Source organism: Lacerta agilis, chromosome 8 (genome assembly GCF_009819535.1).
Source record: "Lacerta agilis isolate rLacAgi1 chromosome 8, rLacAgi1.pri, whole genome shotgun sequence".
In the NCBI taxonomy this organism is placed as follows: domain Eukaryota; kingdom Metazoa; phylum Chordata; class Lepidosauria; order Squamata; family Lacertidae; genus Lacerta; species Lacerta agilis.
Window position 1 is genome coordinate 17,977,916 of NC_046319.1, and position 25,273 is coordinate 18,003,188.

Here is a 25,273-nt window from a genome sequence, read left to right on the forward strand (position 1 = left end):
AGCCGGTCTCCAATCTCATGACTGCACCCGCAGGGGGGTATAATGCAGTAAATTAATAAGCAGCACCCAGGAGCACTGACCAGACCCTGACCGTAGCTGTCAACTTTTCCCTTTTTTTAAAGGGAAATTCCCTTATTCCGAATAGGATTCCTTGCAAGAAAAGGGAAAAGTTGACAGCTATGAGGTCCCTGCCCCACTTAACTGCAGTCAGTGGTTTCTCATCACATCCATAGCCTGGGGCCTCTTCTGTTAAGTGCTTTCTCATTCTCTTGTATGAAACTTTGTCCACTGGCTCCAACCCCCCACCCCCACCCTACAACCCTTCCACCCCCACAAAAACAACAACTAGGGAGAGAAGAAGCAAGTGCAGATTCATTCACAGAGCCGCCCTACCGCACGTCTCTTTCTCGCAGCCTCGAGGTCTATGAACCCAACACTTTACCCTCCCCATCGCAGCTCTGGGCTGCCTGCCCCCCGCCCGCGCCTTCTTCTGTTTCCCGGTGTGTGTGTGTGTGTGTATGTGCGCGCGCGCAGGCGTGTTATGTCTCGCTTGCCTTTTTGCAGAGCGGCTCGGAGGAGGAGGAGGTGGTGGTGGAGGAGGATGAGAACAGAGCCGGAGGGAGGCGGCGCCTGTTCCTGGAAGAGCTCAGCCTGGGGAGTTGGTCACATTCTTGGCTGGGATTCAAGAGCTGAGGCAGACACCAACAAACAGTGAGGTGGGGGGGGGGGCGCGGAGGGGGAGGAGTGCACAGCCAGCCAGCCAGCCTGCCTTGCCTGCCTGCATTAGCTCAGCTCTGAAACACCCTCAGTCTGGGCTGGAGCGTGGAGTTCGGAGGATGTGAGCTGCTGCGGCTCCCACATTGAAAAGGAGAAGAGGCGGAAAGCAAAGCCAACCAGAGAGAAAAAGAAAGAACGAAGCAACTCTTTAAAAGAAAGGAAATCTTCCCTTCCCACCCCCACCCGCAGTTTCAAGGGACCACGAGTAGCAGAGAGAACAAGAGGGGGCGAAGAAGGAAGGAGACGCCTCGCTACTGTAGCAGCCGCCTCGGAATTTTGGAAGGGGGGGTTTAATTTTTAATTTTAATTTTTTTGCTTTGCCTCACACTACATCATCCCGCTTCCGGAGATCGACTTTCTATATAAAACACACACACATTATTATTTTCCTTTTAAAAAAACATATTTTTTTGTGGACATGGACAGAAAGGAGCTGACTTCCCCGACGTCAGACGCCGACGCCGCTGCTATTTGGACATCTTTCAAGACCCTCTGGTGCTATTGACTCTCTTCAGCCCCCTTTTCACGTTGTTGCTACAGATTTATTAGCAATTTTTTTTGAGGGGGGGAGGGAGGGAGGTTGATCGGTCGGTTGTGTGTGAGCCTCGTGTGTGTTTGTGTGAATTGAAGACTGCTGGCTTGAATGGAGGTGGGAGGGCAAGCTACTCTTTGAGAAGGCAGTGCGCTTTTCCTTTTTATAACTTTTTCCTCTCCCCCTCCCCGAAGATATATTTTTTCCCCTGGATTGGCTCATCTTTTGCTCCAGTGCATTTAGAACAACAACAAAAGAACCCCAAACTTTTAGAGGGGGTGTTTGGAAAAGCGGACCAAAAGTAACCCACCGGGAGGAAACGTGTTTTTCTTTTTTTTCTTTTTTGGCGAATAATATGAAATTCTTGAGTGGCTTTCCTCTCTCCTTCGCTTTCTTCAATGGACAACAACAAATTTAAGAAGAGCAGCGTTTCTCGCCTTTAAAGGAAAAGAATAATAGAAGCCTGGAAAAGATTTTAAGCGAGATTCGGTTTAGTTTTTTGCATTGCCTTTGGTGAAAAACCTAGAAAGGAGGAGTTATTATTTTCTTATTGTTATTTTTTTAAAAAAGGAATAAAAAGGCGGGAGACCACCACAAAATAACCTAAAATGGAGACTGTAAGGAGCAGCTTTCAGCCTCATCCCGGGCTGCAGAAGACCTTGGAACAGTTTCATCTGAGCTCCATGAACTCGCTGGGTGGTCCAGCCGCCTTCTCTGCGCGCTGGGCGCAGGAGCTGCTGTACAAGCGGGAGAACGGCAAGGAGTCCTCGTCCTCGACGTCCTCCTCGGCGGAGCCTGTGCTCCACTTGCCGCCGATCCAGCCGCCGGCGGTGATGCCTGGGCCCTTCTTCATGCCCTCAGACCGCTCGACCGAACGCTGCGAGACCGTCCTGGAGGGCGAGACCATCTCGTGCTTCGTGGTGGGCGGCGAGAAGCGCCTCTGCCTGCCGCAGATCCTCAACTCCGTCCTGCGCGACTTCTCGCTGCAGCAGATCAACGCAGTGTGCGACGAGCTCCACATCTACTGCTCCCGCTGCACGGCGGACCAGCTGGAGATCCTCAAAGTCATGGGCATCCTGCCCTTCTCGGCTCCCTCCTGCGGGCTCATCACCAAGACGGACGCCGAGAGGCTTTGCAACGCCTTGCTCTACGGAGGCGCCTACCCGCCGGGGCGCTGCAAGAAGGAGTTCTCCGGGAGCCACCACGGGGCCGCGCTGGAGCTGGAGCTGACCGAGCGGAGCTTCAAGGTATACCATGAGTGCTTCGGGAAATGCAAGGGGCTCCTGGTGCCGGAGCTGTATAGCAGCCCTGGCGCGGCTTGCATCCAGTGCCTCGATTGCCGGCTCATGTACCCCCCGCACAAGTTTGTCATCCACTCGCACAAGTCCCTGGAGAACCGGACTTGCCACTGGGGCTTCGACTCGGCCAACTGGCGAGCCTACATCCTCCTCAGCCAGGATTACTCCGGCAAAGAAGAGAAAGCCAGACTGGGCCAGTGCTTGGACGAGATGAAGGAGAAGTTCGACTACAGCAACCGATACAAGAGGAAAGCACCCAGGGTGAGTCCGCTTGGATTTGGTTTTGAGGGATCGGCGCTTAAATATGGGGATGGGGTCGCTAAATGGTTGGGCTCTTAAAAACTCTGCCGAGATTGTTTAAAAAGAAAGAAAAAACGTGTGTGAACTTCAGTGGCAAGGGTAAGGGTTGCAACTGTACAAACTCTGCAGCTAGATACTTGGTGCATCTCTAGTATCTGTTATGCGTGTCCAGTGAGACCTACTTCTGAATAAAAATGCAGATAGAATTTTTACACAGTCCCATAGACAGCCACTTTAAGTGGCTATTGCCTGAACCATGTAGTAGGATCCTGGAAGGAATCATATACCGGGATTAACTCTTATTGGACTCCCACCAGTCTTTGGTTCAGGTGTTAACTGTTTTAAATAGAACTTGTTCTCTCAGGGATTGGGAGCTATGTAGTGAGAAGGCACTGCATGCTCACTGGGAAATAAGCCTCATTGTGTTCAGCTGGGCTACTTCCTAGGTAAATGTGCATCTAGTTGTAACAGTCCCACATAACTCTTTCTGAAAGGAGTGATATGTGTGAGAAAGCAGCTGGAAAAACATGCTGCATGCACCTCAAGGATGCTTATACCATGCATGCAAACTTAGGTGAAGCATGGTGCTAGGTGTGCAGACTCAGAAGTGAGTCCCGTTGAATTCAGTGGGACTTAGTAATCAGAAAAGAATGCTTAGGATTGTACTTCCATAGAATAAAGAACTCTGTCAGACTTATTTAGGAATACTGTAGAAATAGGTTTGTGCTGATAGGTTCTTAAGGTACCGGTAACTCACATTGGGCTGTTTTGTCCTTTTTTATTTTGCAACAGTCTCAAGGGAGCTGGCCTTTTCTTTTGAAATATACCCTTTAGTCTTTCTTATTTTGGGGTATATTTACTGCTGTGGACTAGCAGGGCTCTCTACTGGACTTTTAACTGCAGCAGCAAAGTTGGATTTGTTTAAAAATTCTTTTAACCAATCTGTCTTTTTTCGGAGGGGGGAAGGGAGTCCACACATTTACCATTACCCACTTTTCTTGTTGCAAACTTAAATACTGTAAATTTTCACATCTGTTTAAACAGGACACAAAAGGTGGCTTACCATATTCTGCCCTTGGGTTTTGCATCTTAACAAACTCAAATAGGTATAGGTGGTGCTACAAATAGGTCAAGGAAAGATGAATGAATGAATGAATTGATTATCTACAGGCAGAAATCACTGGCTTCTATCCTTAGGATTACGTAATCTCAAAACTTGACAAATGTAGTGAGGGAAAAGATCTGAAAAGCTTCTAAATGTATTGCATTGGCAGGATAAACAAACACACAACAAGATAGATTCCAGACAGCGGAGGCTGGTCCATTAGGGCAAATGAGGCACCCACCTCCCCACTAACCTCAGTCTGTCCTCAGACAGCCCCCACCTGCCTGCTTTCTAATTTACAACTAGTCCAGGGGGTGGCACTGCCTGTCAGATTCCTCCTCCAGTCATTGTTACCCTTGCAGAACTCAGCAGCCAAGATGATGGGGACAAAACTAAAATTAGTTGGCTCTCCCTGTCATTGGCTCTGACCGCATCTACTGTTTGGGCTCCATGCCTTCCTTCCTTCCAGTCACAATGGGCACCAGCCACTGCTGATCCAGCAATCCAGGGTACTTGCAAATGCTGTTGATATATGTGTGCAGACTACATAGTATATTTTTGGTGTTCTGTACAGTGTTGATCTAGGCCCCCCTCCACCCCTTTTCTCTCCTGATGCTAGTTTGTGTATGGGTTATATTTACACTAAGGAAATGGATGTGTCCTGGGACAACTGCTGCAGCAAGCTTTAAAGTATGACAGGCAATTGCGGAGTCTTCCCAGCCAGATAGCTAGAAAACATTTTTAAAATTTTAAAAGAAAGCTTTTTAATTGGCAGCAGTATTCAGGTTCCAGACTTCTTAAAGTTGGTGACTGGGTGAGAAAGTTGGGAGGGGAGACCTTGTGTTGGCATCAATCCTGGTAAATAGGGGTACTTTTGCTATGGAGTAGCTTGGAAAAAATGCCCAGGGCCAGACAAGACATCTGACTATTCAAAAGAATGCAAGGTGCCGCAAAGGAGAAAGGTCTAGTTAACTCCTTAAGTGCACAGACTTTTTTGATAGTCATGGGAAATTATAGCGTATCAAAGGAGACTCATTTAATACTTATTAAGGGAATGTTCAGTTAAGACTTCTTTCCCTTCCCACTCCCCTTTAAACTCCCACACACCTATTTTGGAGAGAGTGTGCAGGCACCCACACACATCTGGAGATAAAGGCATGTGCAGCTTCTACTTTTGGGAAACAAGTTGAATGTGCATACAAGCAACAGCAACATCAACAACAACAACAGAAATCCTGTAACCAGAAATCCACCAGGCTTTGGGATATCTTTCCATTCCTGTCTACTTGGCTACAGTATTTCCCCTTTCAAAGTGAAGGAAGTAGTCATTGTTTTCTCCTTAGTTCTCCTCCTCCACAGATTCAGCACAAGAGCTATTGTAGGTCTAAAGACCCACATTATTTCTCATATGTGCTGCTAATTGCTTTTCTGTCTTCAGCTAATTATATGCTAAAAGTGGCAGTTTGGGGCATATGAATGGAAAGTGGAGGTGCACTGAGAATGCAGGGGCACATTTTTTTAAATATGCATATTTTTGAAGGCTTATGGGACAACCAACATCTCTTTCCATTCTGGGCAGCACAAAGAAATAATATTTCTGTGCCCAAACCTTTGAGTGATCTTGCAGAACTTTATAGTGTCATATTAGTCATAGCTGTTTGTACATATTTAGGACCCCCCCCCCAATGGACTTCCATTTTTATGGTTTTCAGTTACCATTTTGATTGCATTTCTGAATGACTTTTGGATATATGAAAGAGAATAACGAATTGATTTATGAAAGAGAATAACAAATTGATTTATGAAAGAAATCAGAAACTAGCATAGAAATTCTCAGTAACTTAAGGGTGTGTGTGTGTGTGTGTGTGTGTGTGTAATGTGTGTATCTTGCCCACCACTTTTTTTAAAAGGCATCCATCAAATTAGTCCAGGATTGGTGTGAAACTTGAGACCAAATTAAAACCTTGGTCTCAGTGCTGACCATAATACATTGCTTGAAATACTCAAAACAAAATAAAAAATAAAAATTCCTTCCAGTAGCATCTTAGAGACCAACTAAGTTTGTTCTTGGTATGAGCTTTCGTGTGCATGCACACTTCTTCAGATACACTGAAACAGAAGTCACCAGACCCTTATATATAGTGAGGGAGTGGGAAGGGGTATTACTCAGAAGGGTGGTGGGAATGGGTGATTGGCTGATAGGTGTGGAAAACCTGTTGACCCTTGAGTGATCTTGCAGAACGAAAGCTCATACCAAGAACAAACTTAGTTGATCTCTAAGGTGCTACTGGAAGGAATTTTTTTATTTTTAATTTTGTTTTGACTATGGCAGACCAACACAGCTACCTACCTGTAACTGCTTGAAATACTGTTTCCCCATCAGACTGAAATGGGCAGCCTTTGCTTTTTCTCAGTTGTGAGGCAGCTGTGGTGGGAAGAAAGCCAGGATATGCATATATCTCTGCCTGTGCCCCAAGAATGGGATGGAGTTTAAATATTATTTCACCTCCCTTCCCATGGTGGGTCGTTTCAAGACTTGTATTTTTGCTCTTGAGAAGACTTTGCTAGCAGGCAGGCCACCTGTCTCGCATCCCAACAAAAAGCTGCTGCTTCTCCCATTCATTTTTCAGACATAGCCAAAGGGATATTGCATGTTTTGTGCTGTAGCAGATAGCCATGCTGGGAGCAAAACAATAACCACACACAAACACACACAGAGCTGCAGGGTTGGTAGACTGTGGCCAGAGGCAAATAACATTGAAATAAAATTGAGGTCGCCTAGGGAGGAAATGGTGGTGGAAACCTAACCAATCTTGTGTTTGGCTGTTTGCATTTAACTATGTTGAAGTTCTGTCTGCATCTCATCCTTAAGCTGTGTGTCTGTGTGTTTTGCTCACAGCTGTCTGCAAATCGCGGGCCTCTGTGGGTTTTTGCCTTGTGTGCCCTGCATAGTAATGATGATGATCCTTCTTGGGAGTGTGTCCCAGCTGTTGGATGGAGACAATGTGGATTGTTTGAATACAAAGAGGTGGGGGTGATCCTACCCCACCCCATGGGTTTGTGGGAGTTAGCTGGTAGTAGGATGGCTTTATGTGGCTCTCCTGCAGTAAGCTTTGGAGAATAGTTCCCCAAAGTGGACTGTGAGATAAAAAACACATCTGCCTTGTACCCAGTGGAAGCTGCCTCACAAACTGCATTCTGCCCTCTGTCAGCCTCCTCATAATCTAAAGCAAGTTTAGTGGGTGCCAGCTTCCTCCTCAGCATTACCCTTGAAGAATTCAGCAGGAAAGAGGATAGGGACAAAATCAGAATTAGTTAACCCTTCTTGTCATTACCCCTGACCCTACCTACTGTCTGGGCTCTCTGGATTCATTCCTACCAATCACAGTAGATACTAGCCATCACTGCTCTTACACTGAGTCAGAGTGCATTTAGCTCAGGACTGGTTGACACTGGCTCTCCAGGGGTTCAGATGGGATCTTTTATCAGCTGTGTCTGGAAATGCCATGGACCAACACCTTGTGAATACAAAGCAGGTGCTCGACCACTGATGCCTAATGTCCCTGATGTCTCTTTGGTGAGTTGATGAAAGCTTTCTGTGGTAGGTCTGTGAGATGCATTTTTCTCCTGTTGCTGGAGTCTGCCTGCATAATGCAAAAGTGGATGTTGGGCTGTAATTTGAAGCCCAGTGATATTCTCCCTCCATAAGCAGAGGCAATACATCTCTGACTTCTCAGATACTGAGAACATAGGAAGCTGGTTTGTACTGCACCAGATAACCCATCTAGCTCAGTATTGTCTACACTGACTGGCAGCGGCTCTTCAGGGTTTAGGCACGAAGTCTTTCTCAGCCCCACATGGAGATGCTGGGGATTAAATTTGGACTCTTCTACATACCATTGAGCAATGGCCTTTCTCCAATAACATGGGATGACTCTTTCCTTTGCAAGCTTCCCAGATGCATTTGCCTGCCTAAGAAAATACTGGAGTTTGGTGCAGTTGTCTGCTGCAAGACAATTCTTGTGCTCACATATTGACATAATTCTGTGTTCAGTAACACTTGGGACTATTCCACCCATGCAGCAACCCTAGGAGGGGAAAAGGGTGTGCGTGTTTCAGCTTCTTTTGGTACCTCCCACCTTGAGTTTGGTTTCTCCTAGCATGCTATTTGTTTGCATTCCTAGGGCTTAATCATTCCTTTGTGGAGTTCTTCAAATCCCCTAAGCCACATCACCTTCTGGACTTTGTTCTTTTACCTTCTCCTCCCCACACATTCATTGTTGAGCTTTCCCTCCTCCCTGTCTCTCCCCCCCCCCCCAGTCTCTTAATCTTTCCTCATCTTCTAACTGGTTCCAGCATCCTGGTCAACTGCATATGTGAAAATGATTTTGTTCAAGAATGAGTTTCACCAATATCTTCCCCCTCCTGCCCATGTTGTTCCAATCACAGTCTTTCTGATACATGTCTGCTCTACTGTATGCTATGTCACTGTGGTGATTAAATATGCTGCTTAGAAGGGGCCTTGTTGGTTCATAGGCCATGTAGTGGTGGGATCCTGTCATTTGATCTGGGTTGCCATTTGGAACACTACAAATAATTTGACATTCAGTTTGAGGAGCCATGGCTTAGAAGTATAACACATGTTTTGCGTGCAAAAGGTCCTAGGTTCAGTCCCTGGAAACCTCTGTTTGTGCTATGGAATTGCAGTCTTTAATGTGCCCTCTAGATACTGTTTGGCTGTAGCATCCCATCATCCCTTAACACTGGCCATGTAGGAATGGCCATAGCTCAAGGGAAGAGGCATCTGCTTTGCATGCCAAAGGTCCCAGGTTCAATCTCTGGTAGGGCTGGGAGAAATTCCCTGTCTGAAAACTTAGACTGAGTCACTGCCAGTCAGTGCAGACAATCCTGAGCTACACTGAGTGTGACGCAGCTTTCTGTGTTCACATTTTGCACAATGTGCATGTTCAGTAAAACTATATAAAATCAAGGTTATTCCTTTCATGCATTATATTTTTCCTACATGGATGTTGGAGAGGAGGGGAAACAGGTAAAATGTAATGCCTAGAAGTGACACACCTGATTATTTTCCTGTATACAGTCACTGGAAATCTCTTGCCAGTTATGGCTTTCATCCTGAACACTTTTGTGAAGAAAAACCGTGTCTGAAGTAGCTGTCAGATTAAGGGAAGAAAAGAGGAAATAAAGCAGACACACACCTTTCTATGCAGCAGCATTCCCTCAGGCCTGGTGTTCCCTGAGGTAGGAGGAATGTTCTTGTGAGGTTGTTCTGGATTGTCATATGCAAACAAGCACAGCGAAAGTTCCTGCTTCTGTTCCATAATAATAATAATCCCTCCCAAGCCAGTGAAAGGTGTAGCAGCAAGAGATCAAAGAGCGGAAACCTATTCATGCTGAGGTAATGCAGTTTTTGGAGTGATCTTGTGAGACCATTGAGGCTTTTTGCATTTTGTAGTGGTTGCAATCCAGCCAGCTGGGAATTTGTGGTGGCGGCAGCAGCAAAAAGAACTTGTGCCCTCCACCACTGCAAACTTGGAACTGCTGCATGCCTTAAAGAAGAGCCGGTTACACACCTCCACCCTCCATTTTCTTTGTCTTCTGCAAACGAGGCCTTTGTGTAGATGTCTGATTGTGCAGGTGTGGATGTGAAGTGCTACTCCCTAGGCTTTTTAGGCCATTGTGGGACAGCAGCTGTGCTAGAGTTTGGCTTAGTGTGTTGTCTCCAAACCCAGGATTGTGTTTAGGGTCTCTCCTCCTTAACCATGACCTGTAGCCATTGAATGTGGACTCAGGTGACACACTAAGCCAATTCTTGGCTTTACGACTATCCTGCAATGACCCCCAAAAATCCTGGGGAGGAGCAAAGCAGCTGTGATCTCCTTGGGAGCCATTGTGTGTATGTGCCAAGCCATAGTTTGGCTGAGCATGCAGTGTGAAAGTGGACTCAGTTTGTGGCCGTGGCTGGCCCTGGAGTGCATGCTCTATGTATGCCTGCAGGCATCTGGCTGGTGGCTTGTTGGCATGTATTGGCCGGAGGAGATAGGAAACAGGAGTGACTGGGCAGCATGCAATATAAGCCAGCCTATTGCTTTAAAAAAATCCTGTTCAGTGAAGCCTTGGGACACCCACAAAGTTAGGAAGCATGTGTTGGTCATGGTTCCAATCTGGTATGGTTCATGAACCTTCTCCACTCCTGCCGCCAATTAATAACATTAATTTATTTTAGCAGAGTAGACTTAGAACATAAATCAATTTGCCTGTCAATTAGTAAAAGCAATCTCTTAATACATATGCTTGGCTGTAATTTTTTTTTTTTTAATGCATGGGGGGACCTTGCAACGCTAAGTAAGACCTATGTAAAATTTAATTGCTTATGTTCCTTTCTCCACATTTTTCTCATGGGGGGAAAGGAAGGCATTTTAATATACCGGTATATATTTTCAAACCTGAGGAGAAGACATTTCCATCTTTGTACAGGTAAGCTTTGCATTCCATTCTGCTGCCTCAGGCAACTTTTCACACAATGGTCTTCAGTTTGCAAGGAGCCTGGAAAAATAATAGGACCAACATTAATACACTGCTAATTTGGGATGGGGTGGAGGAGACAGTGTTTTTACATGAAGTGGGGTGGGGGGGACTTTTCTTTGCTTACTGGAGGCATGCTGCGTTCCCCCCTCCTCTAAGTTTCATGACAAATATTTAAGAGTACGTACAGGAAGGATAAAGAGGGGCATCTACTTTAAGTATATAAACTGCTTTGACTGGGAAGATAGGAGGTACATTCTACAAATAAAAAGTATTATAAGGTCAATATCTAGGCTGTTAGTGGAAGGACTGTAGCGCACATGCTTTTCTTGCAAAATATCCCAGGCTCAAATGCTGGCATTTCCATGTAGTGCAGGGGGAGCCCCAAGTCTGAAACCCTGGAGAGCTGCTGCCAGTCGTTGTAGACAGTACAGTATGCCCCAAACGTCTGTGCAACTTACTTATGTAATTGCAACCTTGCATGCTTTGGCGAAAAACAAACAAAAAGAGGATGAGAGACTGGAAAAAAGGAGCTGTGTGAGATCTCACAAGAGCTTCCAGAGCCCTCATATGACCTTCGTAGAGCCCAGAAAGCAAGGGAGAGAGCTTTAAAACTGCAGGAAAACTTGGCATGGAAGGAGCATTTTAAGCCCTCCACCTTGCTTATTGGCCTATAGGAGGGTCACATGAGGGCTCTGGAAGTCCATGAGAGGCTCCTGAGATCTTGCTCCCTCAGCATACCCCGGTGTTGAACAGGCAGGAATGGTTGCATGGAGGGAGCGGTTCCAGGGGTCTTCCTGACTTTGCACAATTTTGCCTTGCGTGCGGATCCCCAGAACATAACCTCTGCAGACATTTTGGACCTACTGTACTGCGCTAGATGGAACCATGGGACTGATTTAGTATAAGGCAGCTTCCCAGGAGAGTGGCAGGTACATAGCTGTCAACTTTTCCCTTTTCTTGTGAGGAATCCTATTCGGAATAAGGGAATTTCCCTTTAAAAAGTTGACAGCTATGGGCAGGCACCCTCACTGTATTGTTTAGAATGCCTGCTGAAAACTTTGTTGTTTTTTCATTTCAGCAAGCAAACCTAGACACATAATTTACTTATGTTTGTTTTAGTGTCTTTTATCTGTGTTTTATTAATGCTTTGTGTATTTTTAAAAGTTTTGTGGATGTTAGCTGTGTTTTATTGATAATTTTGTTACACACACCTCTTAGAGTTTTCTGATTAAGCGGACTATAACTTTTTCTAAATGACAGATGGGAATTTCTCTTCTAAGATGATGCTTGCACTGAGGTGCGTATGTCTTCTGTAAAAAGAAAGGAAGAATGGTATTTGCATTCAATCATGTGTCCAATGATCGGAAGGCCTCCTTCTGTCAGTGCAATTTCCTTCTGTGAATGGATGCGATACAACCCAGTGTTTTTTTCCCATACGCAGGTTCAATCAATAGATTAATCGGCTAAAATGTGTACATTCAATTAAATTTTATTTAATTGGGAAGCAGCTGAGCATTTAATGAAACATTTTTGTTCATATTAGAACACAACACAACACAACGAAACTACAACAGTGCCCAGTGAATTCCCCACCCCACATCCATGACCCATTTTCTTTACAGAATAAATGTTCAGAGTGGTGGATTATTTTCCAAACGTCTCTAGCAAAACCCTCAGTGGTTAATATGTATTCTTGTGACTAAAAAGATTCAAGCACCAGCACATAATAGTAAGGGCAGTTTCTTGCTACTAATGCAAGAAATGGGTGGCATCTTGATGTGGATTCCAGTGGCATTGCCTGACTAGGCAAGATCAGGCCTGAGTAGTGAAAAGAGTAATCTTTGTGCCTTTCCATACCTCCACCTCCCCCCAACCTCTGCTTAAGTTAGTGGTATCATGTTAAAAGAATAAGGTCATAGACTCAGATTGCTGCTTGGTTTCCCAACCCCTTTTCCACCAGCCAGTTTGTGTAATGTCTGTCTGAAACAGTTGAGTAAGGGCATTGAAATAGCAGACAGGATATCAAGTGTTAGGAAGTCTGGGTTAAGTATAACAGAGGCTCCAGTATATGCTGATGGGTTCAGGAGAGCAGTCCTTCCAGATTCAATGACAGGTTAGCTGCTCTTGAAGCGAGCCCCATCTGAGCCCCAGAAGTGCCTGTTGTCTTTCAACTCAAACATACCCCATTAATTTTTCTGTGTGGTTTATTAATGTTGTGCTCTGCCCAGGGAGGTGTCAGACCAGCAACCTGATTTTGATCTCTGGACTCTTTCCTTCCCCTCTCTTCACTGAAATGGTTGCACAAACTGTAACCTCATCCTCACTCTCCAAAAGGCTTGCGTAAGTTTAAGGTGGATTTCCCCCATTGTTAAATTATGCAAGCTTTAAAATGAAATATATTTTAAGCAGCTTTGCTACATTTTGTGGAGCTTGCTTTGCAAGCAATTTATTATTTTAAATCTTTAACTGGACATCTGAATAGGGGGAATTTTTACTTTATATTGATACCTAACATTTGAACATTCAGTCCTGTTTAATATCCTCTTTTACCAGAATAGTTTTTTTTAAATATAAGGAGCAATGGGTTGTACCCATCTATTATTCACCCATTGAAATTAATGAAACTAAGTTAATAATACCCATTAATTTCAGTGGATCTACTCTGAGTAGGGCTAGCATTGGTTACAACCCAGTATCTTATTTTCTCTGGCTGAATTTTGGTGGCTGAATGCACAAAAGCACACAGAACAGATAATTTCAGAAAAGTGTTGACATAATCTTGACATAAAGGATCCCTGGCTTGGAAATAAGGTTCAGCCACTTCAGGGAGCTCCTGTTTGTTGACTTTTGCCCAACATTTGCCTAGGAGCATTCTTCTAAAAATTAGAAACAAGGATGGAAAAAAGTTTTTTCTTCAGTATTGGATTATGTCGGCTTTTAAAGTTGTTGGCCAGGATCCAAAGAACTGTGTCTAAAATTTTGAACTTTTCAACAGTATCCATTCCACCCCCATGCCATATGGCAACCTGCTTTTGAAATTTAGGGGGGTTTCAAAAGCTGTTTGTGATATGGCACAGGGATCTGTTCAGAGGATGATGGGTGGAAACAAACTCCTGGATGCATACAAAGTATTGTGCTGTGTTTTAAATCTCTCCCCCCTCCCCACTCTCTAAATGTGTGATTATACAAGATGGCAATGTCTCAGGCCATGTTTTTTTTATCCTGCAAAGAAATCAGATGTCCACACTATGCTAATTGTTATGAGTCTCTCCTTGTGCTAACATAAGGACTGTCCTGCTGGATCAGACCAAATGCCCATCTTTCCCAGCATCCTGTTTCCAGAGTAGCTGGCCTACTGTTTTTGGGAAGTTCACAAGCAAGGAACAAAGGAGATGGCCACAGAGTATAGTATTTGTAAGCACACACTGCTTCTGTAAGGTATGGGTGCCAGCTGGCCACTTGCCATGGGATTGTAAACTCATGGGAGCATGCTTAAATATATTTGCACCTAAACCAGGGACTGGGAACCTGCAGCCTTCCACATGTGATAGGATTCCAACTTCCATCAGCCCTAGCCAGTATGGTCAGTCGTCAGAGGTGAATGGAGTTGTAGTCCAGCAACATCTCTAGAGAATCCTCTTACCTGGTACAAAGGTGGCTGTTAGTTTTTTCAGACATAAAACTTGGCACTCAGTGATATAGGTTATTCTTAAGAAGCATTTTTAAAGCTGTTGGCTAGTTCAGTGTGCCCCAAAGCTTTGGTAATTGTTCTTGTGTGGATTGAAAATCTTCAGCTGCACCTCGTGTAGGGTAAAATAGGTACTGAAATATATTACTTCACCTATGCCTCTTATTTGAAATCTGGATGATTCAATTTTGCATATGTAAACAAGGCAAGTATACTTTATGGCATTTTCTTTACCTTGTTTATAACCTGGAGGTAAACTCTTAATTAATAGGTCTAGGAATTAGGAGTCTATCGTAATAATACATTCAACATCAGAAGTATTATACTGCTATGAGAATTTATTGTGAAAACCCTATTTTTTCATATATTAGTGTGGATTGGTTTTAATAGGAAGTCTAGATTTTTATTTCGTTGTCTGTAAGTTATTTCCAGTTCCAAGAACGTGCCATCATTATGTCAAGCAGGCCCTTTTTTATTGAGAGTCTGTACTGATGCGGTTGAACCACAGAGTTTGAGGTATGGGTTTTTCTGCCTCCATTCAGGCAGTCTCTGAGAAGGACCTCAGCCTGAAACCCTAGCCTCTAGTCTAGAGCAATACAGTTGAGTTGTGTGGGGAGTCAACCCACTTCCTGTCTTGAGTGGGAAGGTGATGGGTGTGTCTCATAGGAACATTGTTCCTGTTTCACTGCTATGTTACCCTTATGGCTATTTACAAATGTGTGCACAGTATCATCATGGCCAGTGGGGAAAGGGATATTGGCAAAGGGGAGAGGTTTGGCGATACTGGTAATATTCTCTTCTTTCTGCACAAACCTGTGGGGCTATTAAGAGTATTCACTACATTTATTTGTTGCCTTATGTAATCAGCCTCTAGATGATGTACAATAAGTGATATAAAACAAGAGTGGAAAGAAAAATGTCGGAACACAAACAGTTCAGAATAATAAACAAGCCAAGCAACAAATACAAGCAGTTTTTTAACATACAAAAACCTAGAAGACGCACACACATATGCTAAAACAAACTAATTGACATCAAACTGAGTAGAGACTAACATCAGTTGACATCAAGGTAACGCTAACATGTTAAGAAGATATTCAAAGGCCTGGGATAATAGAAAGAACTTTGCTGAAAATATGTTAATTGGTTGCCACATGGGTCTCTCTACAAAAATGAGGCCAACACCAAGCAGACATTCTGAGGAACTCTCTACCTTGTGATGTGAAGCAGACAAGGATTCAGGATTGGAGATTTTCTCTTGTTGAATCTGCTTCCCATATATGCTTAGCAGTTGCCAACTTTGTTATTTTTTGGCACCAGATGAATACCATGTTATTCACTTCTAGTTACCAATATTTACAAATTGTCTATCTGCATACAGTGGTACCTCGCAAGACGAATGCCTCGCTAGACGAAAAACTCGCTAGACGAAAGGCATTCGCTAACGAAAGGGTGACTCGCAAGACGAATTTTCCTATGGCCGCGACTCGCAAAACGAAAACGTTTTGCGGTTCCCCCCTAAAACCGCGCTTCCTCCGACCATGCTTCGCAAGAAGAAATTTCCGCTATACGACAGCACTCGCGGAACGAATTAATTTTGTCTTGCGAGGCACCACTGTATATGTGTTGTAGAGCAGTGTGTAGGAGGACCTACTGGAAGGAATACTCATCTGAAATAGTGTGTGTATGGGGGTTTGACTAGATGACTCTTGGGGTCCCCTTCCAACACTACAGTTCTATGTTTCTATGAAATGAATGTATTTTCATTTAAATGAAGCATTTCTAAGAAATGTTGTTCATTAACAGAAAAGGGTCTCTTATCCCCTGCGTTCTTGATCCACATTCTTTTCCTGATGCCTGCAGTGTGTAATGCTCCTGTCTCAAAACACTACAGCAGCTCTTACTTGAAAATATGCAAGAGGTCTTTATTCATGGTAATAGTGTTGGAGGCTCAGCAGCATGCACAAGGTCCAGAAATAAAGATTACATGGTTTTATCTAGTGCAAGTCTTACTCAGAGTAAACCCATTGAAATTAATGGATACGACTAATTTAGGTCTAGTAATTCCAGTGGATCTACTCTGAGTAGGATTTAGTTGAATAAAACCCACAACTGTCCTTTCTGCTGTATAAATTTACCCATGTGTGCATGCTTGGGCTTTTGACCAAACAGAAACAACTGAAATGTGATACTACACAAAGAAGGTTAACTGAAGGAATCTCCGCATTTTTAAAAAATCTTCTTTGCTTCATAACTTGAACATTAATTCATTTTTTAATTGTTCTGTTTCTCTTCTTTGTTTGAGTGGATTAAAAGTGTGACAGGAAATTAAGGGATTGAAAATAACATATTAAGCATTTATAAGCGTTCATAGCATTTTTGCAGACTCACACCCCAAATATAATTTTTTGAGTCACATAAACCATGGTTGGTTGCAACCGTGTAGGCTCTTACACCTGGCATTTTGTGCGTAGTTATGTTTGTGTATGGAAATTAGAAATTGAGAATACAAACTCTAGAAAACCATTATTTCTAATAAGCCACTGTTATTTCTGTTGAGTATCTTATCACAATGGCACATACTACATTTGCAGTATTCTTGTAAGGCAACATCAATAAATATCTTGGGATCTGTTTTAATATTTAAACTGGGAACCTCCTCCACACTCTCTATCCCCTTGCCCACTAGTCTTTCCCCTATTAAGTCTAAATAGGCTTAGGATCAGTGATAACCTGAAATATTCATTAGTAAACCCGACATGCCAGTTCTGCATTGCATAATACAGAGCTGAGCAACCCCACTTGAGTAGTTGAGAATCCATGAATGGAACTAAACAGAACTGTTAATCTGGATGAGAAAAAAAAGTCTTTTCACACAAGGAGAGGTGTTGTTTCCACATGAAGCATCTGGGGATTTGGGGCCTCTCACCCAGCTGCACTATGTATATGAGGATGCCAGATTCATACATTTGCTGTGTGTAAAATATCTTGGCTCTTTGGGGATAGCTTACACTTGTCAGTCAAAGACCTTGAAAAGAGCCCCTTCTATTTGTGTGCCTGTATTCCGTTTGTCAGATTTGCATGAAAACAGCTCCTTTGTTACTCAGAAGAGACCTGTGGTTATTTAGGCTCTCCCTAGTCTCACTCCTCTGAAATCATAATCCTCTGTGACATCACAATTAGTTGCCACAGTGACCATTATGATGTCACAAAGCAAGGAAGAAGAGTAGTGGTAAAATGATCTACCTCCCAGCCTCTGGGAGATAGGTGTGTGTTTGTGTTAAATCCCCAAAAGGGGGAGAGATTTAGAACTTCTCCAGAGTGTTTTGCAGCGAGGCCCCATTGGGTGAAAATTCCCTGCATTGGATTCCTGCAAAGAACTTACCACAATGTATAACTGGTTGCCAAATTTGCTCTGTTAATTCTAATGGAAGACCCTCAAGGGGCCTATTTATGTTTTGGCACCAATCACCATTTGGAAAGGTTGCTGCTAAATATTTTGTGGTCAATTGCAAACCAGAATTTGCTTTCTTGGGAAAACTCCCCCCCCCCCCGCCCTACCACACTCCTCATCTGTTTATAGAAGGTTGGCACTGAACAATGCCTTCTCAGAACTGTGAGGTTGCCATTACCAGATCGGCACTCCCCCCTTCATTTGAATGCAGTCTTAAATTTTGCCTCCCCTCCCCTTTCCCCTTCCAGACTCTGCACAGCCTCAATGCATCCTGGGACTTCCCTTTTGCTGAATGAGCTTCTTGTGTGACAGGGAGGAAGCAAGGTCCCAGTTGGATTGATAGGAGATAGGGAGGAGAGGAGGCAGTCAGCAAGGGAGAGCAAACCAGCAGGCATGCAGTAGCAAAAGGGACATCCTGCTTTGTACACAGACTGCAGCAAGTGAGAATCACATTTTTTGTTTTTTACCATTAGCGCTGCCCACAACCAGTCCATTAACAAGGCAGTTTTCTGGAAAACCAGAGCTGCAAAACCAGAGCAAGAAGAAAAAGGCATGTTAATGCCTGCTGGGAGATGAAAGGGCATAACTCATTAAACAAACACCTAACTCATTTCTCTGGAAGATTGGAAGGCATAGACCCTAACCCCAATCTTGAGAGTGTTGGTTTTAGGATGGCGTAACGCCATCAACTTCAAACGATTCTGCTCTTGATTTACATTGGAGCGGTGTCTGAATCAAGCCTTGAGATGCAATCTCAGACCTTTTATGTGCCTCTTGCCATTCCTTTGCTCTGGCTGAGAAGATTAGATGCCATTTGTGCAACAGCAGAGTTAGCAATGAGGTATTTTAAATCCTTTTGTGGAATAGAGGTGGTGGTGCAACCATTTCTCACTGATGGCCAGTAGAAACCTTGTGTCTTCCTCCATTGTATACCTGCCTGTGGGTTCTAAATCAGGTTTCCAGCACAGTAGGAACATAGGAATGTGTCTTATACCAAGTCAGACCATTGGTTCGCCTAGCTTAGTATTGTTTAAACTGATTGCCAATGGGAGATGCTGGGGATTGAAACCGATACCTCCTTGCACGCAAGATGAATGCTCTGCCATTGAGCTATGACTGTTCCCTATAGGCTGAGGAAAGTGTGCAAAATGGGTAGGTGCTAGTGTTTCAGAAAGCAGTGGGGGCATCTAGGTTGTATCTTCGCAGCATGACTGCCTCTGACTTGTTGGAAGGGGAGCCAGCTATCACTTGCATTTCAAACACCATTTGCCTGAATGAACCACCCATATTGTTGCAACAGCCAGAGTGAATAGAATATTGGACTTGGGGAAGCGAGTTGCTCTTGCCTGGCCCACCTCACAGGATTGTTGCAAGGATACAGAAAGATAGCCCAATTTTAAACCTTCCTTTTGAGGAAGGTGAAAAATGTCATTGGGGTTTTTTTGGGGGGGGGGTAAGCACTGAAATGGTCCATTTTGCTGTCCTCGCTCCCCTGTTTAGTTGTCCTTCCACTCTGGAACATAGTTCTGGCCATGCAAAAGAAAGAAAAGTTTTTTTGGGAGGGGATATTCTCTTGCTGTAGGATAATTGAATCAGTTTATGGTGAAGGAATTGGACAGTAAAAAGTACATGCCCAGGTGGGTATATAAACCATTTAGCAAGTCTTTGTGATGTGTTGCTCCACATTTAACTTTGCAAAATTATTCTGAAGGAGTTGTTGCCAGAAAACACAAAGGAAGATTGTTGATGCTGTTGTAGAACAGTTTATTAATATACACCTTCCGTTCTCCTCAGAAGCTCCTCCTATTGCTTGGTACCTCCTGTTTGTTTTACCTGTAGGCTTGCTTTATCTTAAGAGTAGTGAGAGAGAGAGAGAGAGAGAGAGAGAGAGAGAGAGAGAGAGAGAGTGAGTCTTGCCGAAATCATTTATGCTTTGAGTTGAATGATATGCAAATGTAGTCAATTAAGCAAGGGTTTTTTAATTAGCAGTTTAAGTTCATGTGCAAAGTGTCTTGCCTTAATTGCTTGACAGTTTTGTTGTAAATTTGTGAAGCCCCCCCAACTATCAAAACTGTGAGGTTTTTTCAGTAACATTGTTAATTCTCGTGAGTCTCACTCTGTACATTTGACCCTCATGCTTCTGTTTCTTCATTCATAAAGCTCTTTTGCAAACTGTGCAGAAGAGGTAAATTATGCCTCTTAATTACCTCTAATTAAAATATTGCTTTCATTTTCTTTCTAGAATTAATTGAGCTTTGGTGTATCAGGTCCTCCCCCGCCCCGCCTTTTCTATAGTTCTATAACAACTATAGAATTGCATAGATTTCACTCATTCTAGCCAGGTGTCTGCAGTGCTGACATTCAGTGTATCTTGCTGTATTGTAAGCTGGCTAGGTAACTGATTTTCCATTCCACTTAATAGAAATTTGTGCTGATCTTGTTGCCCCTTCTTCCCCCAAAACTGCAATCCCAAGGTGGACAAAATTGGGTATTTATACTAATACTAACTGGAAGACTTGTAGAGTTAGAAAAACATTGTATTGTCCAATCCTCAATCCTTCAACAAAAGAGTTCCCCTAAAATCCACCCTTTTCTTCAAGACCCCATATGGACCTTCAGGAATACAATTGAGCATCTTTAAGAAATGTATTTGTTACCTACTTATTTAATAGGTTGACTCAGTAACCAATAGTTTGCTTTTCCAGTCTTTTCTATTCTGCCTTTTGCCAGATGGTATCCAGGCGGCTCAAAATACAAAACAAAAATACATTAAGAATGGCAAATTAAAACAGCCAACAAACTGATAGAGCCAGCAATTAAAAGCCACCGTCAAGATGGCAAAAATATAATTTAAATTGAATCTCAAGTACCATTGAAAGCCATTAGAGGCATGAGGAAGCGCCATAGACTTCACCTATCACCTAAAAGATGCCTCCTTCCCAGCAAAAAAAGGCAATAGGCACATATGGTTTGGGAGTAAGTTCATTGATTTGGGAAGCTCCTCAGAGAAGCCTGTGCCTGCAGTAGCCATTGCCCCAACCTCTGAAACAGCCCCCACTTCCAATACCCTCCTTTATGGTTCTATTATTGATAGGGATGCAATAGGGCAGTGGGTAGCCACTGTGTTGCCTTCCTAGTATTGTGGGGCTCCCAAGTCCCATCATGTACTTTCTGGCAGACATCTGGAGGGCAACAGGTTGGCTATCCCTGCATTAGGAAATGTTGTTATGCATTGTGTAGAGGAATTTTTATTGCTTGGTCCACTTGTCTTCTTTGTCGTTGAATTTTTCAGCTAACATTCTAGGCCCTCATTTACCCAGATTACAAGATGTCTTAATCAGATCATTTGAAGTTCAAGTGTTCATTAAACTGGTGCCCAGCAGCTTTGTTGTAGTTAAGGCTCAGTTGCTTTTCCCATTAAAAACAACAACAAGACTGCAAACTCACCCCACCCTGTCTTGTGGAAGGACTTCATACCCCATCTGTTTTACTTTGCTTTAAGGTTGAAAACACTTAGGAGCAGAAGAACAGAGAAGGGGGTTTATCTGTGCTCCTTCTTCCCACCTCTTGGGAAAAGTCAGTTAAATCTGTGTGCTTTTATTGATGATTAAACTGGCAGTAGGGTATCAGATCAGTTTCAAAGCAGCTGATTTATCAAACCTGTGGATTTGGAAAGGTGTTTGCTAGTTTTGTAAACTGACAACTTTCCTTCCAAGGAAAGTTTAATATTTACTTTTTTAAAACTATGTTTACTAGAAGTGATGCACAGCCCTGTTCATTATGACCCTGATAACAAAGGGTAACTTAAGTAAGGGGACACCCTTTGAATTAAGGGATGTCTGTGAAAATGAGGGGGACATCTGGCAGCCCTACTTAGGCATAATTTGCAGCTCATTTATGTGAAGCTGGTTGGGGGTGCTGCTTTGTTTCATTTGCACAGGAGTAAATCCAGAGCAATTCAGTGGAAATTGGTGCAGTTGTAATTGCAGGAACATGGCTTATATATCATTTGTATACTTGTGCATTCATGACACAGTACTATATAGGTCAACAAATCTTGAAACTAGCCATGGAAGCCAGGCAAAAAATAATAATTCTCCATGATCTGCCCTCCTCCTTCTGACAGGGTCTTCTGCCATTACACTAAGCTTAGGGCCCAGCACAACTTGGAGGGTGGGATGGGTGAGCCTTGCTCATTTCTGCCAACAAGAAGGATGGTAGCTCACCTCAGGCACTCAGAAAGTAGTCTACCCCTGATATAGGGCTTATTAGATCCACTGCATATGGTTAAAATGTGTTTAGTTGGTTATAAGTTATGAAACAATCCATGTTTTTTTAACTATTAATGATTTCTGTATTTGGAGTGATAAGTGTAACATTATATTTAGAGTCCAGTCAAATCTGATCTTGATTTTTGTGACGATTAAATGTGTTAAAATAATTTTTAAGGTTTTTGTAACTTGTTTTTTTAAAAATGTATTGTACATGATATATATTCCATCTTGCTGGCTGTCACTTTGTAGTTTTTTTTTGGTAGGGTTTGATTTCCTCCGCCCCCTCGCTTCTTGTGTGTGTCATGAGTGGAATAAGATACATCTGGAAGGATGCAATTTCATAGAGGTTTGCAAGTATATGGGAAATGAAATAAATTTGCCAAGGAAAAATGTGGAACAACCGAGCCCTGAAACCCTTTAGAAACAGATAAATGGAGACGCCTCTCAGGGTTAGGCACTAGAGCAATTATTTCTCCCCATTCCCTCATGTGTCTGTTTATTTAGAGATTTTTTTGAAAATTACAAAGCAGCATTATATTAACTGTTACTCTTAAGTAGTTATTTAAAACATAACCACAATTTTCACTCACATATTCTCAGAGTCACCAGAGATCAAATCCACTGACAGTAAAAAACACTATATATTAAATATCACACACACACACACACAGAGAGAGAGAGAGAGAGTATGGATGGAGTTTAGCAGGAATTTTTTTACATCCCCTTTACAAATAACTTTGAGGAATAGTCTAGATATTTCTTTTGCTATTCTGGGGCAGTGAGAAATGTTGTGTGACATCTTCCAAAGGGGTCTTTGAGCCCAGGGAAAAACATGATTTGAAGCAGCTAATTTTGGAAAGTGATGAAAGATAATGTTTTTAGGGTAAAAACAAGGACTCACCATTACCTCCAAATCCCTGTCAAGCTGGACTTTTATCACAGCTGAGCTCAAAATGCCTTGAATAAACTGGTTTTGCCAAACTTTTATTTTCCTTTCCTTTTTTTTTTTTAAAGAAGATGTAATACAGTGGTACCCCAGGTTGCATACGTAATTGGTTCTGGGTTACAGTTCGTAACCCGAAAAGTACGCAACCCGAACAAGCGTGCGAAAAACCCAGAAGTAGTGGTTTGCGTATGCGTGAACTGCGCAGAACGCTTCTGTGCATCTGTGCGTTGTGCGCTCTCCGGGTTGCGCTTCCAGGTTACCAGAGTTCATAACCCGAAAAGTACGTAACCCGGAGTGTACGTAACCCAAGGTATGACTGTAAAGCAATGAAATCGTGCTGTACACCAATTCCTTTTGCTCCCTAGTGTCGGTCCCCTTTGTGTGTTAGATTTGTTTTTTAAAAAAACACGGGTTGATAGGGAGATTGTTGTGTATCTTTTCTTTCCCTGCTTTGGGGGTGGGGGTGGGCTGGACAATATAAATACAGTCTGTGTTGTTTAAATGTGTCAGAGGACAGGTTTAATTGTGTGACCCTCCCTCACCCGAGCTCCAGGCAGCAGATGGTCCCACACTCCTCTTTTGTTTTCATCCACGCCTTTTCAGCTACAATTCCCATGATGCCAATATTGTTTGTGTGTGTGTGTGTGTGTTTGAAAAATGGGTGCTCTGTGTGTGTTAGTGAGCTGCCAAATATTCTCTATTCTTGTTACTAGTTTGGCTCTATTTTACTGACTGTAACAAGCATTAACCTCATTTGAACCCAAGAAACAAAAGTTGGGTGAGCGGGAGAAAATTGGGGGGGGGGGGAGGGAGCCGGAGGAAGGATGAAACTGAATTTTTTAAACTTAAAAAATGTAAAGAGCTCACTCAGCAGAACAGTACAAGCAGATCTAAAGCCAATAATATCACGTATTAACGGCAGCTTCAGGCTTGTAGCATTTCCTCCCGCCTGCAGGTGTAATCTGCAACATATCATTGACACCGTAATAGTGCATTAGTAGTGAATTAATACCGAATGGTCCACGCACCATTCTGCAGTATTAGTTGTTCTGAGATACTTTCCCAATGTTACCACACTTTGTTGTTGACTATAGGACTCATTGGCAAGGAAGGGTGGGGTATCAATCCATAGCTACAGATATGAAACCATGTCCATGCCCAATATGTGGCTCAGAATAACATAATGCTTTCATTGAATTGGAAACGTCAGTTGCTTCCCCAGTTAAAGTGTGTGTTTTCTGGTGAAAGTATCCTAGCTTCTTTTGGTCGTAGCTGAGTCTTTGTGATGTGCGGGAAATAGCTATGGAGCAAGAACTGCAAATATTTTGTTGTTCCTGCTGTGCATCTTGTACATTTTAAGCCTTCCCAGATGCAGTGCTAAGGAACCTTTACCTACCGGTAATTCTATGCTGCCTACAGGGATGGGCTTCAAGGTGGCAGACAGAGAGAATCCCACAATGCTGAAAATTCTACCCATTTTTGTCTCTGGTGTTGTTTGACATTGCTACGGGTGTCCCTCACTCCCCATGGACTGGTAGCCCTTCCTAAGAGGAGGGTTTTCCCGCCCTTGCTTTAAATAGAGTCCATTTTGTCCTCAACTTTTGTTGCCATAACTGGAAATTTAACATTTATTTTTCCCTACAAACCATATGCTAACCTCCATTAAGTTTTCACTCTGCAGGGTGGGCATTCCATACTTCTTAAAAAAGCTTTTAAGTCTGAGAAGAGTGGGCTTCTACAAGCCCTAGCGCTCAAGGGAACACATGGCTTAAAAGGAGGGAGGGGGAAAGGATAAAGATGAGCCTTCTGCATTAGTTCTGCTGGCAGCCTCCTACCATAGTTGCACAGCTATGGATTTTAAATAATTTAGCTAAATGTGCAGCAATGTTAGCAGCAGCAGCATTGCTGGAAACCCTCGACTCAGCAGACCGACAGTCTGGCCAAGGGAATGACATGCTTGCATTTAATATCCCATCATGTCATTTGACTAAGGGTTACTGTTTAAAAGGTTTACAATAGCTCTAAATCTGGAGTGAGTTACCTGTGTCCCTCCTGGTGTTGTTGGCCTTCATCTCCCAGGGATAATGAGAGTTGCAGCCCAGTAATAACTGGAGGGCCATGGGTTCCCCTACTCCTGTTCTACATAGTGGGGAAAGAGCCTGTACTCAAGAAGGCTGCACAGTAATGAAAGGGAAGTGAAAAAGGTTCATCTTCAAACCCTGCCTTATTAAATCTCTCAGTGTTTTTGCAGCCGCTAGCTCTCAATAATGGTGAGTCATTCTCAACCTGGGAAATCATGAGAGCAGTTTAAAATGTCATGAGATTTCAAGTTAACAGTGACTTGCAGGAG

General features: G+C 43.2%; 1 protein-coding gene across 4 annotated transcripts in view; it reads left to right on the forward strand.

The window, feature by feature from the left end:
• Positions 1-734: 734 nt before the first annotated feature.
• Positions 735-25,273, forward strand: part of SKI (SKI proto-oncogene) — a 151,006-nt gene continuing 126,467 nt past the window's right edge. For 2 of the 4 annotated variants that reach the window (XM_033156384.1, XM_033156386.1), the window contains exon 1: positions 735-2,868. In XM_033156384.1, coding sequence (XP_033012275.1) covers positions 1,918-2,868 — 951 coding nt within the window. In that variant the 5' untranslated portion in view covers positions 735-1,917. The remainder of the gene's footprint in view (positions 2,869-25,273) is intronic. The other 2 variants (XM_033156383.1, XM_033156385.1) reach the window with 2 other exon arrangements.